Source organism: Hermetia illucens, chromosome 4 (genome assembly GCF_905115235.1).
Source record: "Hermetia illucens chromosome 4, iHerIll2.2.curated.20191125, whole genome shotgun sequence".
In the NCBI taxonomy this organism is placed as follows: Eukaryota; Metazoa; Arthropoda; class Insecta; order Diptera; family Stratiomyidae; genus Hermetia; species Hermetia illucens.
In genome coordinates, this window is record NC_051852.1 from 23,844,283 (window position 1) to 23,859,504 (window position 15,222).

General features: G+C 46.6%; 1 protein-coding gene across 1 annotated transcript in view; it reads right to left on the bottom strand.

Moving 5' to 3' along the window:
• Positions 1 to 15,222, bottom strand: part of LOC119653392 (A disintegrin and metalloproteinase with thrombospondin motifs 6-like) — a 47,552-nt gene that overhangs the window by 642 nt on the left and 31,688 nt on the right. Inside the window, exons 12-15 of the mRNA XM_038057958.1 lie at positions 11,586 to 11,709; positions 11,404 to 11,524; positions 10,999 to 11,339; positions 37 to 1,103 (exon numbers count right to left, since the gene is read on the bottom strand). Coding sequence (XP_037913886.1) covers positions 37 to 1,103; positions 10,999 to 11,339; positions 11,404 to 11,524; positions 11,586 to 11,709 — 1,653 coding nt within the window. The remainder of the gene's footprint in view (positions 1 to 36; positions 1,104 to 10,998; positions 11,340 to 11,403; positions 11,525 to 11,585; positions 11,710 to 15,222) is intronic.

A 15,222-nucleotide genomic window follows, 5' to 3' on the forward strand; every position in this document is an offset into this window, starting at 1 on the left:
AAGGATACTAGAAACGAGTGAAAGATGTAGACTCACTGCTGGAGAGTATTAGTCTCCCTTTTCCTTGGGTATCTAAGGGAGCTGGTCTAACAGGAGCTACTACTGATGTCCGGTCGGAATGGACGATTGGTTGAGGTCTCAAACGAAGTCGAAGGCGGGACTCCACTAGTGGCTTATGTTTTTTAGAAGTTTTCCCAATTATTGGAATCAACGGGCCAAGCTCTGAAGATTGATCCCGACAGAACTCGGGGACAGATTCGGGAGCTGGGTTTTGGATTTTGTTTTCAGATTGTTTTTCTTGGCAATCAAACGATTCGCCTTTTCGAAATAATGGAAGAGCTGCAGAAATGTCTGGGGTGTAAGACTCAGGTGGATCAGTTTCTGGAGGGAAAGGTTCTAATGGATAAGGTTCTGGAGGGCACGGTTCTGGCAGACAAGAATCTGATGGATTAGTGAGCTCTGAAGGACAAAACTCTGGTGGATTGGTTTCTGTTGAACAGGGTTCTAACGTAAAAGGTTTTGGTGGATTAGGCTCTAGTGGACCGAGTTCCGATGGACTAGTGTCTGGTGAGCAAGTTTCCTTCGAGGAATTATTAAGTGGATAGGATTCTGGTGGACAAGGTTCTGACGGATAAGGTTCTGTCGAACTAGGAGCTGATTCTTGTGTTGAATACTTGGCGGAGCAAGAATTTTGCTGACTGGACTTCGTTTCTTCACAATCACATTTTCTGATACTTCCATACGGATCGTTCGGACCTGCTCTATCCGCTGTTTTTGCCATTCCAAAAATCAACCCCTCCGGATTCAATTTAATGGTATTTATACGCCCGAAATACTCCAGGAAGAAATTTCGGTCGTAATCCCCCGAAAGCGAATAATGGTCAGTATCACGGTGAAATCGGCTACATGCTGGCGTACAGGAGCTCGTGCAGAGTTGCTTGCATTTCGGTTTGGGGCCATCTTGCTGGATGCACTTTTCGGTGTTCGTGAGAATATCTGTTTCCTCCCAATGCGGCGATTCGGTTGCACACCACACGTGTCTTAGCTGGAAGCCTGGCTGGTGTTTGCATCCGGTACAAACGCCCCATTCACCAACGTGCCATCTGAAATAGCGGAATGGGGAAGTTGAGTGGAGCAGATAGTATGTGGTTGGTGTATTGGATTAACGCCTAATATTGGAAGCTTTTTGAGAAATTATTGGTGAAACATTAATATTTTAGGTGAATTCCGAATTGCTTTTAGCAAATTAATTTTATGTCGTTTGAAGCAAATGATTTCATATTAATTTTGGATTTTTAAATTTCTGAATAGACCTAAAATACTTCACAGAATTTGAGTAGTAGCGTCATAATCAAATTCCTCAACGTACGCGTTATTACAATGTAGTCAGTTTTAATTATTTATTTAATGAGGACAATGCACAGAAAGCAAATTCCTTATTACATATTGCCCTCAGAGGGAGAAGCAAGTGAATGGCTTATTTTACGCTGAAAGCTAGAGAAGGATATAGAGTCAAAGGACCCAAGCCATAGGGCGTGGGGAGTGGATACTTCCACTAATTACTAATCTCGAGCTCGTGCGGGCATATTGTGGGTGCAACCTGCCGTGTCGACTTAGGGCTTTGAAAAATTCGGCATCGCCGCGTCTTCGTTTAAAAACTACAATTTATTCGTCTTATTAGCTTTTGGAAATGTCGGTCGACCACAAAGACACGGCAAGCCGATCGAACCCGCAAGTGACCGCCCTCGTCGTGCGCGTCCTCCGGCGGCGGAACCCGGAGCTGTGGTTCGTGCATTTGGAAGCACAGTTCCACACAGCCGGTGTAGTCGGCTTCGTACTCGATACTGAAGACCGAATTGATCAGGCGCCTGTCGGTAAGTCAGTCGGCAAAACTAGGCCACTTGCTGGCTGGTCTAACGTTGGGAGATCGAACTCCGAGCCAATTACTGCGAGAAATGAGGCAATTGGGTGGGAGGAAGATCGCCGACGACCTGATCAAGTCGCTCTGGCTGCATCGGCTCCCGGGGGGCACCCAGGCGGTCCTCTCGTGCGTCTCCGGTTGGAGTAACTGGCAGCTGCGGCCGACAAGGTGCACGTATGCCCGACCATAGCGCCCGTTCAACCGCCGTCGGACGAGGTGGAGGACTTGAGGCGCGAGATAGCCGCGTTAACAGCCAATGTGGCCGAGATGCGGGCGACGCTGGACGCTCAGCGTTCGGGCGTCAGATCGCGAGCTCGCTCACGGTCTGCCACTCGAAAAGGGCGTTCGGGTAATAGGTGGTCAAGACAGCCTGCGGACAAAGGTATTTGCTGGTACCATCTGAGATTCGGTGATAAAGCGACAAGATGTACGCTACCTTGTAAATTCGCGCCTACCGCAAAAAACTAGGTCCGCGGGGGGTCGTGGCGACGGCCACCCAGGGCGCAGCGCCACGTCGCCTAACTATTTTCGACCCCCTCAGCAGGCACTACTACCTCTACCTCTACTGAAGCGGAGGTTTCGGTTCTTCTCGTATCCCGGCGCCATGAACTTTTTCCACAACCCCTCAAACTGGCGGCAGTAAATTCCTCCCGCATCAACACATACGGGTATAGGCAAGTAGACGTGAGTCTTGGCTTGCGTAGGACGTTGTCGTGGCGTTTCATCCTGGCGGATGTCAGCTTCCCCATACTAGGCGCAGACTTCTTGTGTCACTATGAGTTGCTGGTGGACTTGCAAAATAAGTTCCTTATAGATCCCACGACCAACCTTAATTCGACATAACCGACTCTCGTATTCGGGCACTTCTCCAAAAGTTCAGCCAGATTATTACCGAGTGTAGTCTCTCAAAACCAGTGAAGCACAATGTTCAGCGCCACATTAACACTACTGGTTCCCCGATCTTCTCGAAGGTGCGTCCTCTACCATCCCAGAAACTGGCTATTGTACGGAAAGAGTTTGAACAACTCGTTCAACAGGGTATCTGCAGGCTCTCAAACAGCTGTTGGTTTTCCCCCCTGCATATGGTCCCTAAGCCAAACGGCGAATGGCGCCCCTATGGGGATTACAGAAGGCTAAATGCGCAGACTGTTCCTGACCGATATCCAATTCCACTCATCCACGACCGTGCGCAACATCTCGCGAATTGTTGCATCTTTTCGACCTTGGACTTAACCAAGGCTTATCATCAAATCGCTGTAGCTCCAGAAGACATACCAAAGACAGCAATATGCACACCCTTTGGACTCTTCGAGTTCACCCGGATGACTTTCGGATTGTGCAATGCGGCGCAAACCTTTCAAAGGTTCATTCACTCAGTCCTGCGAAACCTCGATCTCTGTTTCGTCTATTTGGATGATGTTTTGGTCGCTTCTTCCACTGAGTCTGAGCACTTAGCCCATCTCGAGCGGATTTTTCAACATCTCCTTGAGGCCAGTTAGTTCTAAACGTTGAGAAATGCAAATTCCTTCAAAAACAGGTGAGATTCCTCGGCCACTCCATTTCCCCTTACGGAATACCGCCCAACCCAGACAAGGTGCAAGCGATTACAAGCTCCCCGCGTCCGAAGACAGTAAACGAGTTGAGGAGGCTCTTGGGCACGCTAAACTTCTACCGTCGTTTCCTGCCCAAGGCCGCTCAACACCAGTCCGTTTTGAGCGGGTACTTGTCTGGCACCAAAACTAAGGACACATGAGAGAGATCGTGTGGTCGCAAGAGGCTGTACCCGCATTTGACAAATCCCGTCAACAACTCGCCGATGCTACCCTCTTGGCATTTCCTCTGCAAGATGCACCCCTAGCCGTTTTTGTTGATGTCTCTGACATCGCAGTGGGTGCTGCTCTTCACCAAAAGGTGAATCAAGTCTGGCAGCCGGTGAGCTTCTTCTTGAAGCACGACCGCGAACCTGAGCATGAAATGCTTCCGCTTCTCCCTAGAAGGCAGGCCGTTTACAGTGTTCACGGACCGTAAGCCTCTCATGTATGCTTTGAAACAAAAGCCCGACAAAGCATCCCCTCGTCAGCTTCGACATCTGAGCTTTATAAGCCAGTTTACGTCAGACATCCAGCACGTGTCCGGCGTTAACATCCAGCCTCAGGTTAACATCCCCGCCTCGCTCGACTTCTCGGCTATTGCCAAAGCGCAGGAGAATGACGCAGCAATTCAGAGCCTCAAATCCAACCCCAAATACAAATTTCGGGAGTTGCCCATCTTCGGCCCGAACTTCTCTCTCTGCTGCGAAGACTCGGAAAAGAACCTCGGCCATATATTCCGGCCACCTTTCGCAAGGAAGGGTTCCACGCGGTTCACGACTTGGCGCATCCAGGCGTCAGGACAACAAATCGGTTAGTCACCGAGAAATACTTATGGCCCTCCATGAATAAGGACGTTAATTCCTGGGCCAGAGAATGCATCGCATGCCAGAAGTGTAAAGTCTGCAGGCATGTAAGGAAAGAAGTGGGCTCATTCCCTCGCACTACCATGCGGTTCCACACAATACACCTCGACATAGTAGGACCTTTGCGAGACTCGCACGGTTACAAGCATTGCCTTGCAATCATCGACAGGTTTACGCGGTGGCCTGAGGCAATACCTCTGAAAGACATTAAGGCGCAATCTTGTGCCGAAGTCCTCTGTCAAGAGTGGATACCTCGCTTTGGCGACCCTGCAGTGGTCATCACTGACGAGGGAATGCAATTTGAGTCCACCCTTTCTTAGAGTTAGGCAAACTCCTGGGTTTCAAATGCCAGCGGACTACTGCATACCACCCGCAATCCAATGGGATGCTAGAACGTTGGCACCGGACGCTGAAAGCCGCCATTATGGCACGCGACGATCCGTCCTGGACCCAAGTCTTGCCTCTCGTCCTACTCGGCCTAGGTACAACACGCCGAGAGGAATTTGCTGCCAGCCCCGCGGAGCTGGTATACGGGGAGAACCCGAGACTCCCAAGTGATCCGTTCTTCGACAAGAGATCGGGACTCACAGAGTCGGGGTTGGTGCGTCTGCTGAGGGACAATCTCCGACGCATCAAAGCCACACCGTCCGCACCTGCCTGTGCGCCCAAAGAACTGGATACGTGCACGCAGGTCCTGGTCAGGACGTATGCCGTCCGGAAACCGCTGCAGCCTCCATATGAAGGCCCTTATCGCGTTCTCGAGCGGGGAGAACATTTCTTCCAGCTCGAGATCGGTGGACGCAAAAATGCGGTCTCCCTGTCGAGACTGAAACCCGTGTGCGCCCCAAAGCAACGTCGCGTTCGCTTCGCGGACTAATGGGGAACGCAGATCCGGATTCGATCGTTGCAACCCCCTGGGTTTCATCTGGGGGCGGAGTGATGTGGCCCAGCAGGATTCGCGGCATTCGAAATTTATTCGAACGATGCGAATGCGGGCGGACAGATGACGCCACCGGCGCTCTCCACGCATTTTAGAATTCGCCACTGGAATGGAGAGCTAGCGATGAGAAGGTGCCGTTGGTTGTGGGCAGAGGGACCGCATGGAGAAGAACCGGTCTATTCTGCCTCCAACTTCCGTAGCCGTCGAACGCACTTTAAAAATCTTCCATTGGAATCTTTGAATCTTCTATACAAAAGAAAAGTTTTGTGAATTGAAATTAAGAAAATAACAGTTTTGCGTGTATTAAATATTTATTTTGTTTCACAAAAGGTACATCAAAAATATATTGAAGAGTTTAAAGGAAGGCTGGATTGAGGTAGAATCGGAAGAGGAACATAGGAGAAACCAGACATTTTCGAAGCTCTATTGATGATGTCAACGAGGTGGGAATTGAAACGAAGTTTGTCGTCGAATATTACACCCAGGTCTTTGAAGGAGATCAGTAGTGAAAGGGGTTGCCCACCGAGAGAATAGGAAAAGGATGTTAGGGAAGGTTTAAGGGAATAGCGCATCCAGTGGCATTTGTTAACATTCAGTGTTAGCTTGTTGACCGAACACCAACAGACTAAATTATCAAGGTTGGACTGTAAGAGAGCACAGTCCAACGGAGACGAAACAGAGGCAAACAATTTAAGGTCGTCTGCGTAAAGCAAATACGGGTAGGTGAGGATGGAGGCGAGGTCATTGATAAACAACAGGAAGAGTAGGGAGCCAAGCGTAGAACCTTGGGGAACACCATAGGAAGGAGATGAGTAACCATGAAAAGAAACTTTGCAGGAACGGTGTGATAGATAGGAGGAAAGCCACTAGATGACTCAGGGGCGAAAGTCTAGTAATGAAAGTTTCGAAAGGAGAATGTTTTGGTCAACGGTATCAAAGGCTTTGGAGAACGTTTTCGTGTATTTATAATATCAAGATGCTTCTTAAGATTCTCCACGATGCACTATACTGGTGACCCCGTGTGCGGAATAAATAAATGAATAATTTCTTTACATGCGGCGTTGTCTCTGCGGGTTCAAACATGTCGTAGGACGACCAATTTTCCGACGCAGTTGACGAGATGAACATCGATAGCGTAACAACAATTAAATAGCCTCCATTTTGGAAAGCTCGACCAACGTTATGATTAGCTAGAGCGGAAGCGCAGTTTCCCACCTATAAAGTGAGCAACGATACAGGCAGGTTCGATCGCGTCATCAGCGAAGTGGATCAGGACGTCCTCGCTCAAGTAGCGGACATCATGGAGGATACCCTTGATGAGCGCAAGTACAATACTCTTAAAAATCCTCTATTTAGTACATATGCACGTTCCGAGAACGCCGAGCTGCAGGATCTATTGACGGACCTGGAGCTTGGAGACCAGAAACTAAGTCAGCTTCTGCGTTGCATAAGAGTAAAGGCTGGCAAGAACCTCAGCGATAATATCGTAAAAACGTTATGGATGCAGAGATTGCCCGCAGGAGTTCAGGCTATTTTATCAATCTCTGATACGTCGGTGCTAGAACGTCTAGCCGAGATGGCTGACAAAATTGTTGAAGTGCGCGACCCCGACATAGCAAGCGTGACAGAAGCAAATGCGGCCAAGTCAAGTAGATGAATTAATACGGGAACTATCGACCTTACGTTCTTGGTTCGACAGGTTTAGTTCGAGACGTTCGCAAGGCGCTGATCGACACAGGTGCCGATCAAAACCCAGATTTGTTCCTAGAATGTGTTTTTACCACGATCGGAAATGAAGCAAAAAAATGTCGTCCACCGTGTTCACACACATCTTAGCATGAAAATTAGTCGTCGCGATATTGATTTAGACGGGCAACGGTGCGAATGTCAGGAGCCGTCTATACATTAAAGACCGAATGACAGGCTTCAATTTCCTAATTGACACTGGCGCGGGCATTTTCGTCATACTCCGCCAGCTAGATTTCAGAATATCCACACCGACCTCGTGTGCAATAAAGACATTCGGTGACAAGGTGTTGAACTTAACACTCGGGTTAAGGTAGACGTCTCACGCCCCATCATTGGTGTCAATTTTTTAAAATTCTATTCTCTTTTGGTGGATATCAAGAATCGCCGCATAATCGACACAACTTTGATAAGTCTTGGAGTCCTTGCGGTGATTATCGGAAGCTTAACGCAGTCACAAAACCCGATAAATATCTCATGAAACACATTGAGGATATTGTGGGGAGCTTGAACGGGAAGCGAGTGTTCTCGAAGGTAAACTTACTCCGCGCTTATCATTAAATTCCGATATCTAAGGAAGACCTTCCGAAAACAGCTATAATAACACCCTTCGGCTTACATTTAGTACACGGTGATGGCCTTTGGCTTACGAAACGCGGCGCAGACCTTTCAAATGTTTATCGATGGGGTAATTCAAAGCCTAGACTTTTGCTCGAGTTATCTGGATGACATTCTAGTCTATTCTGCAAACGAATCAGAACACGAAATACATCTCCATACCTTGTCCAAGCTACCTAAGGATTCTGGAATGGTGGTAAACATCCAAAGTGTGTGCTTGGAGTCGCTGAGGTCCAATACTTAGCGCACGGCCGCTCGACTCATGCATCCACGCTATTCAAGAGTACAGACAACCAATCTCTACAAACTCCATTTGCCAAACGGGGGGATGACAAGGCCACTGCGCGTCTAATTAGACAATTGTCGTTCATTTCCAAGTTCTCTGCGGATATTGGCCACGTCAGCGATGATTCGAACAGAGTGGCAGACGCATTGTCGAGAATTAGTGTTTAGCAACCATAATCATCAACGGCGCAACAACCAGTATCCGGCCCTGGCCTGCCTTAATAAGGAACTCAAGACATCCCGGTTTTTCGCCGAGGTCCACCAATTCGACATCCCTAAAAGCTGTCTGGTGTCCAGACCTACGCCATCGCTCCGTCTCAGGCAGGGTCTGCCTCGTCTTCCTTTTCTACCATAGATATTGCTTATAGACATTTAGTGTTGGATCATCCTCATCCATACGGATTAACTGATCCGCTCACCATAACCTATTGAGCCGCATTTTATCCACAACCTGACGGTCGTGGTATCGCTCATAGATTTCGTCGTTATGTAGGCTACGGAATCGTCCATCCTCATGTAGGGGCCCAGAAATTCTTCGGAGGATTCTTCTCTTGAACGCGGCCAAGAGTTCGTAATTTTTCTTGCTAAGAACCCAACTTTCCGAGGAATACGTGAGGACTGGCAAGATCATAGTCTTGTACAGTAAGAGCTTTGACCCTATGGTGAGACGTTTCAAGCGGAACAGTTTTTGTAAACTGAAATAACCTCTGTTGGCTACCGAAAACTATGCGCGGATTTCATCGTCGTAGCTGTTATTGGTTGTGATTTTCGAGCCCAGATAGGAGAAATTATCAACGGTCTCAAAGTTGTATTCTCCTATCCTTATTCTTCTTCGTGTTTGACCAGTGTGGTTTGATTTTGTTGATTGGTTGATTTTTGGTGATACCGTTGCCACCATATATTTTGTCTTGCCTTCATTAATGTGCAGTTTGTACGTCTCAGGTCGTTCTACCCATGATGTCGATATCATCAGCATAGGCCAGTAGTTGGATCGTACCCTCGCACTTACCACAGCATCATGGTCTTGAGTGTGATCCTGCTGCTTTTATCTGAACTCGCATACATGATCAGGGTCAACGGAGTCAGTCTTATCAATTTCATCGGGATACCGAATTTACAGTTGTTTGTTGTGTACAGTTTTACCCTGGCTATGCTATCATAGGCGTCTTTAAAGTCGATGAACAGATGGTGCAACTGTTGTCCATATTCCAACAGTGTTTCCATCGCTTGCCGCACGGAGAAAATCTGATCTGTTGCTGATTTGCTTGGAGTGAAGCCTCTTTGGAATGGGCTAATGATGTTCTGGGTGTATGGGGCTATCCGGCCTAGCAAGATAGCGGGGAATATCTTATAGATGGTACTCAGCAACGTGATACCTCTGTAATTGCTGCACTGCGTGATATCCCCCTTTTTATGTATGAGACAGACAATGCCTCGTTACCAGTCGTCAGGCGTTGATTCGCTGTCCCATACCTTGAGCATCAGTTGATGAACCACTTGGTGTAATTGGTCGCCTCCATATTTAACCAATTCGGATGTAATTCCATCGGCTCCTGGCGACTTATGGTTTGCACAGACTGTTTCTTCTATGCTTGCTTTCCCGATGGATTGCACAGACTGTTTCTTCTAAGCTTGATGGTAGCAGCATTTGTCCGTCGCCTTCAGTTGGCGGGACCTCCAACTCGCCGATATTTTGGTTGTTGAGCAGTACATCAAAATACTCAACCCATTGGTCCAATATACCCATTCTGTCGGAAATCATATCTCCCTCTTTGTCTCGGCAGGATAAGCATCGAGGTGTATCAAGCTACATCGTGCTGACTTGTTGGTAAAACTTCCGTGCCTGGTGCAGTTGCTCCTTGCACTTTTCGAATTCACAGACTTGTTGATTCTCCCAGGCTTCCTTTTTCCGTCTGCTAAGTCGATTCTCCTAGCACATACTTTACTGAATGGTCGCTATAATATATGGTGTAGCGGCTCTTCTCCAGGAAACCGGTCCCTGCCCATCGCATCTCTTGCAACGCTGTTACATCAGCCTTATATTAAGACTGATTATCAGCTAGCTGCTCAGCAGTATTCGGTCTGTACAGAGAGAGCACGTTGCAGGAGAAAATGCACAAATTTTTAATCCGTTGTCGTTGCCGTGTTCGCCGTTGTCCATCGTGTCTGAGGCTCCTTTCGTGGCTACGTAACATCGGTTTACCATGTAGGGTTGTCAGCCCTACCCAACCCCCAACCTGGAGGACCAGTTGGTGCATTTTGTCCCGTTTTTAAGCGCGGGAGACTCGACATCCTCCTCCTTCGTTTGCAGTTTTTCATAAAAAAAGAACTCCCAGAGATCACCACGTGGAGGTGGAGATAGGGTTTGGTAGTAGAACTATGGTGTTGGTTCAGCAGGCGTTTCCCAGGTTTTATGCTCCGTCGTGGGTACCAATCCACGTTTCACCTTGGGACCTATACTACCCTTTGAACGCCAATCAATCAATGTTGGAAAGAATTGTCTGAGGAACGCTCGACTGACTCCTGGAGGGAAGAAGAAAGCAGTGGGTCATCCTCAAGGAAAGGATAGATAATGGTAAAGTAATTACAAAAAACAAAGAATGGCAGTCCTCATTCCTTTCAGTGTGCACAATTTTCCGATCCAGCTCAAATGCATTAGTTTCAAGAGAAATATATTCACAAATGGTATAAGGGCCACTGCGAGTCCTCAAGAATTTTCCTCTCTTCTGGGAAGTTTTCAAAAATCCCCTCCGCCGTTTTCTCTCTTACGTGCAAACTAAACAGACCAAATTCAGTAAGATCCGCTCCCTTATAAGTCCCACTAAAACTAGGTAGTGGAGAGCAGCCAAGGAAGAGTAGGCACTTCAGGAAATTTTAAATGGAAGCTAGGATATGTCGCTGAAGATGCATACCCCATAAGCTTGATTGTCACAGTAGTTTTGTATGACAGTTGTATACTTATCGATACCGATTCCAGTAAAAGGATTTCTAGAAGAAACAAAGGTCAATGGAACACATAATCAAGGCACTTACTTCGCTTTGCAAGGCCCTCTGTTACATATCTTCACTTTCGGATCGGGCCTATCTGAATCCTTGCAACAATCTTCACTAACAATGCCGCCACCTTCTTGAGTGTTGACACAAACCGGTTTGGCGATTGTTTCACCTCCATCACAACGGGCACTACATTTACTCCATTCCACAAAATCCCAGTGATATTTGGGTTTTGATTTGTTACCACAATTTTCATTAACTTCCACTTGCCTCTTATCAGCCCTACGACGTTTAGTTTTCTTCGAATAAACCCTGAAATTTTTGTCACGTATATAATACTCGTAGGTGAAGCCAATGTTCCTGGGTTCGTAGAATACGACCTAAAGCAGTAAAAGGGTAAAGGTAAGGTAAAAGGAATTAGCTGAAAATCAGTAAAATTATTACATAAAACACCAAAGTCTGATGTAATGGTCCAGCGATATAGAGTTCCTCCTGATTTGGCTGAGGATGAAGGTATATTCCAAGATCTTTTCCAAGCGCTTTCTCTCCGTCACTTTCCTCACGACTAAAGGTAAAGGCATTTAATTGATTTTTAATTTATAAATGCAAATAAATACATGTCTCACTTGCCCCCGTTTAAATAAAAGTTTTTGTTTCTATTGGAAATTGCAATTGTGTTTTCGGATGAGGCATTTTCACGTACGACAATATTTCGCGCACCCTTCGGGAGAATCGCCGCTTTAGTATATCCTTGAAAGAAAATAAATGTAATAAATATTATTAGTGAGAATTAATGTTAGATTAAAATCTAACTTAAAGGTATGGACTAATTTTAAGATAGAATAGATACTGCAACTCTTTTAAGGAGGGGCAACAGTTACATTGCTGGCTACAAAATGCAGTGGAATCCACTCTCCCAAGATGGCCAACGGGAGCGTTGTCCCAAGGGCACATGGCACAGAAGAGCAGAGAAGGAGTGTCGGTGTCTCAGAAAGTCGTGGTAGAGCTAAATAGCATTTCAAGTAACCGTCAGCGACGGCGCCTATTGAATTTGCACACTATACCACATCAGGACATGAATATATATATGGTTTCCATTCAACCCTTGGTGGGGTATAGCACGTCAACCCCAATCACGTGCGATCATTCATGGTTACCTGAAATACCCTTCAACACCACCACGCCTTCACGAGACGCTCGCACTCATACTCGACTATTCTACGCCAAGCGCCTTTGGGGTGGTCCACTCGTTGGGCATCTTGGGAGAGTGGATTCCACTGCATGGCGTAGCCAGCAATGCAATTGTCGCCCTCCATGACGTGGGACCTATCCACTGTCACTTCCGCTTTCCGATCACAGTGCGCTGTCGTTGCCAAGTCTGTGCACCGACAGTTCTTCGTTTAAAGTAGTGTCAGGCTAGTGTATTCCGATGACACTAGGTGGACAGGTATTGACGAAAGCTTGGGGTTTTTGGGTAACAGTGGAGTTAAAAAAAAAACGGGATAAATTGTACCAGCTGGTCTTCCAGGTTGGATATTCGTTAAGGCCGACAACTCTACACGGAATCAAGTCACGAAAGGAACTTTGGACTGAGTTGACAACACAACGGCGGACCCAGCAACGAAAACAGAATAACAATTGAGGCATTTTCTCATGAAACGTGCACCGCTGTACAGATCAAATACTGCCCAGCAGCTAGCCGATACCCCTTCGCAAAGGCTGATCTAAAAGCACGATTCCGTAGCCTACATAACGACGAAATCTATGAGCGATACCCTGACCGTCAGGTTGTGGATAAAATCCGGCTCAATAGATGGTGGGTGGGTCACTTAATCCGTATGGATGAGGATGATCCAGCCCGGAAAATCTATAAGGGCAATATCTATGGTAGAAAAAGAAGATGAAGAAGACCCTGCCTAAGATGGAGCGATGGCGTAGGTCAGGGCGCCAGACAGATTTTAGGGATATTGAATTGGTGGACCTCGGCGTAAAACCGGGAGGTCTGGAATTCCTTATCAAGGCAGGCCTAGACCGGATACCGGTTGTTGCGCCATTGATGATGATGGAAAGCATTGCAAAAGATGCACTCGATAGGGACCGGTTTCCTGGAGATGAGCCAATACACCATAGATTATAGGGGCAATCCAGTAAACCATGGGTTCGGTTTCCTAGTCAGTCAAAAAGTGAAACCTGCTATTTTCTGCTTTGAAAACGTAATCGAAAGGTTATGCATCCTGCATTTGCGAGGCAAATTTAGAAATATAAGCCTCCTTAACGTTCACACGACTTCTGAGGAGACCGCAGTGTCGGAGAAGGATACCATCTACTGTCCCATATATAAAATGCGATGCAGATGGCAATGCAAGAGGCGCCATCCTCTCCAAAATGCACAGTCTACCTTCAATCAGATCGAGCAGGGGCACGAAATCTTAGGCAGCATATTAATAAGGGCAACTCGAAGTACGAAGCGGTGGCACCGTCAGCGTCAAAAACTAAAGAACGAATAACATCGAATCGCACTAGTCAAACAGGAATAATAAAGATATGAGACTACCACTTTGAGACCGTTGACAATTTAAACTATTTTGGGTCGAAAATCACAACCGATAACAACTATGACGATGGAATCCATGCGTGATTGTTGGCAGACAACAAAGCCTATTTCGGATTAAAAAAATTGTCGGTGATCTTACCAGTCCTCATGTATTCCTCGGAAACCTAGGTTGACAACAAGAAAAATTGCAAACTCTTGGCCGCGTTCGAGAGAAGATTCCTCCGAAAAATGTTTGGCCCCTTATATGAGGACGGACGATTCCGTAGCCTATAAAAGGATGAAATCTATGAGCTATACCACGCAGACGGTCGTGGTATAGCTCATAGATAGTTTTGGATGAAATTCGGCTCAATAAGTTATGGAGGAAGGAAATGTCAAAACCTACTATCCCAACCAAGCCACAAGCGACCGCACGATCATCTAGTTTTGGGTAAATAAAAAAGTCCTAGACAAAAAGAAAAATCTATAGGAAATCGGCAGGCATATAAATGAAAAAAAAAGCATTCTGACCAGTCCAACAAACAGAACTAACAGTTCGGAAAGAGAAAACATGTACCCCTAGCGAGAAATCAAGGGAAATGAAAACGGAGGATGGACCAAGTTCGTAAGAAAAAAGGTTCGAATTCGCACAGAGGCAACTGTAATCTCCAGTAAAGGAAATGTATCATACGCCGTGATACTAGCAGAGGTCAAAGTTGACCCCGACCTAAGAGACCTGACAGAAATGTCGGTAAGTTCCGAAGGGGCCAGAAAGGGGATCTCATATTTGAGCGGGAAAAATCCGGCATAGGAAAAACTGAAGGCCTTCGTGTCAAAATTATAAACTCGCTTGAGGAGGGGAGGAAGATGAGATCAAGAAAGCTGCATCCAGCGAAAAGTCTGCACTGTCTTGGAACAATAATTCAAGTTGAAGGAATTAGGAGAAGATTCTGTCGTGTGTCTGAGAAAAATTTATGGCGCCACTCAAACAGTAATAATATGACTGCCAGAGGAAGCAGCGCAGAAGATGGGTTGCTTGCTGTTTAAGAAAACAGATCTCATTCAAGAAGTGCTTGGAGCCTTACCGAAAGTGTACAGAAAAGGACGCATTGCCAAGGAGCACAATGGGGACCACAAATGCCATTTTATGCAAACGAATGGAGAGACGGGATAACCGGCATATTGTCGGAGGTGGTAAATGCCAGAAGTTTAGGAAGGCGTTAATAGCAATGAAAAAGGAGGTTTATTAAAGTATACCCCAGTCATTACAGCATTTGCTTGCGCAGATCACCTACCAATCCGAAATGGAGATTGCCAGTGGTTTTGTGTAGGCAAAAATAAGCAGTGCATTTCTGTATAGTTTCCCACCAAACCTTACATGGTCTGAATTTGGCGTCCAAGGGTAATTGCCGATAACCTTAATGCATCGGCCCTTGAGTGGGGGAGCGAAGAGAACATAACAAAGGGATGCAGTTTATTAGGGGCATTTCGCCTGTTGAATATACTATTGCCCAACGAAGATGACATACACTCCCATCGGAAAGGCCCCGCGCTTGCACGTTATATATCCTGGCAAGTAAGTGAAGACTTCATGAACAGCTACCACCAGACAATCATTTTTTAACTGTAGAGGGAGTCACATGGTATGAAACCTGTACGTTGGAAGCAAAAATCGAAAAGAACATCATGATGGTTTACAAATGCGATAGATAAGCAAACATTCATGCAGC